A 1,773-nucleotide genomic window follows, 5' to 3' on the forward strand; every position below is an offset into this window, starting at 1 on the left:
TGGTAATGCATTACATAATAATAATTATAGATTAGATTTAACACGTTTCCTACCAGTCGTCACACTCTGTATGAGAAGTCTTGTGTCTCATGGTACTGAATCTGTTAAATAGTTAAAAAATAATCTATACGTAAACTCTTGACGGTTGCGTCGTATCTATTCGATGTCGAAACAGAATTATCCTTAACTACAAATATTTTTTTTGTGAACAGTGACGACCTTCTCAAGAAGCGACAATCTTATTGTGAACCCTGATGACGGTTCCGGTGTTGAACCAAAACTAGTTGCTCCGCAACCATTTGGACTGCATAAAATACTTAAACCACTTATATCGTAATAAAAAATATGTTGCATAGCAACAGTTCACTTTTAAATTAATCTTCATAGAAAAGGTGTATCAAAATTAGCTGCGAGAAAATTCAAATTTTGGACAAAATGAGAGCAAAATTAGGTCCTGTCGTGACAGCGGTGATGTACCTCGATAAGAAGAAAGGAGTAAGCGTCTCAGATGTCGCTGACTTTCTACGTCACAACTACGGCCTCAAAACTCTCCCGGACTATAAGAAGTCTTTGAAACTAGCAGTAGAAGAGGGATTCTTGACCGTCAGACACAACCGCTTCTACCCTGCACTGAACGAGGACACACTCTTGGAGGCGCGTAGGAGACGGAAACGTTCACTAAAGCGTCGAAGAGGTAGACGTCACGACGACAACGATGAGGTAGTCGTAGCCCGCGGTCGCAGACAACAAAGATATCGGTACAAAAGGGGAAGCCGTAAACAAACGGGACGGAAACGTGAAGCAGACAGTGAACTGATAGAGGCTCGACGCAGGAGAAGGTCTATTAGCAAAAGACTCCGGAGGAATAGCATTATCCAGGCTCGAAGAAGACGTAGGTCTATAAGACGTCGCAGTGATGATTCCGACGATCTCACTATGGCTCGTCGACGCCGGAAGAGATCCACACGACGCGCTAGGAGGCGAGATGACTACGATGAACTCATCATGGCTCGTCGTCGCCGTAAGAGATCTACAAGACACGCTAGGAGGCGAGATGACTCCGACGAACTTACCATGGCTCGTCGTCGCCGTAAGAGATCTACACGACGCGCTAGGAGGAGAGATGACCTAGATGATCTCACCATGGCTCGTCGTCGCCGTAAGAGGTCTACACGACGTGCTAGGAGGAGAGATGACCTAGATGATCTCACTATGGCTCGTAGAAGACGCAGGTCTCGTAGAAGCACGCGCAGACGTCGAGGTCGCAAACACGAAGAATCATCTGTTCCTCAAGATCAAGCTGGAGAGTCTTCCAACAATCCTCCAGAGCCGTTGGATCAGCCATCGCAATAATTATATTTTGTCGAATTTCCTTTTTGTCATGTCCCATCGAATAAATTATCGTCCTCTATGCTTCTAATAGTTGTGTATTTAGACATAATGTAGTAGTTTAAAGAATTGAAAAAAAGACATGGGGGTTGAAAGATTTAGTTGTAGCTCAATAGCACTGACCATACCTTGTCTTTGTGTATAAGGATTATTGTGTTTCATGGTCTTGAATGTGTTAACTAATTTCCTGTAGAATATATTATAAAATAATGTATTTTGAAAGAGGATAATTATCGAGGAAAATATTCAAACTAAAAACAGTTGCAAAATAAAATAAAAATAAAAAAGAAACACCAGATGCGTAGTGTTTAGAAAGTAAACTACAACTACGAACAGTATAAATCCTTCCTATTTACCTTACTGAGATATCAATTACTGAATTAC

General features: G+C 41.7%; 1 protein-coding gene across 1 annotated transcript; it reads left to right on the forward strand.

Moving 5' to 3' along the window:
• The first annotated feature begins 361 nt into the window (after positions 1-361).
• Positions 362-1,413, forward strand: LOC128983275 (serine/arginine repetitive matrix protein 2-like). The gene is made up of 2 exons (XM_054402514.1): positions 362-1,128; positions 1,198-1,413. The coding sequence occupies exons 1-2, from the start codon at positions 436-438 to the stop codon at positions 1,351-1,353; spliced, it is 849 nt and encodes a 282-aa protein (XP_054258489.1). The 5' UTR covers positions 362-435; the 3' UTR covers positions 1,354-1,413.
• The last annotated feature ends 360 nt before the right edge of the window (positions 1,414-1,773 follow it).

The sequence above is a fragment of the Macrosteles quadrilineatus genome, unplaced genomic scaffold, assembly GCF_028750875.1.
Source record: "Macrosteles quadrilineatus isolate MER2022 unplaced genomic scaffold, UCM_ALF_1.0 Scaffold_1__1_contigs__length_201487025, whole genome shotgun sequence".
NCBI classification, from domain to species: Eukaryota; Metazoa; Arthropoda; class Insecta; order Hemiptera; family Cicadellidae; genus Macrosteles; species Macrosteles quadrilineatus.

What these genes read in the sequence shown, in the direction of transcription:
- LOC128983275 (XM_054402514.1), top strand. Translation starts at nt 436, where the DNA reads ATGAGAGCAAAATTAGGTCCTGTCGTGACAGCGGTGATGTACCTCGAT. An exon ending in GCGCTAGGAGGAGAGATGAC is followed by an intron (nt 1,129 to 1,197) that starts CTAGATGATCTC and finishes AGGAGAGATGAC; the next exon opens with CTAGATGATCTCACTATGGC.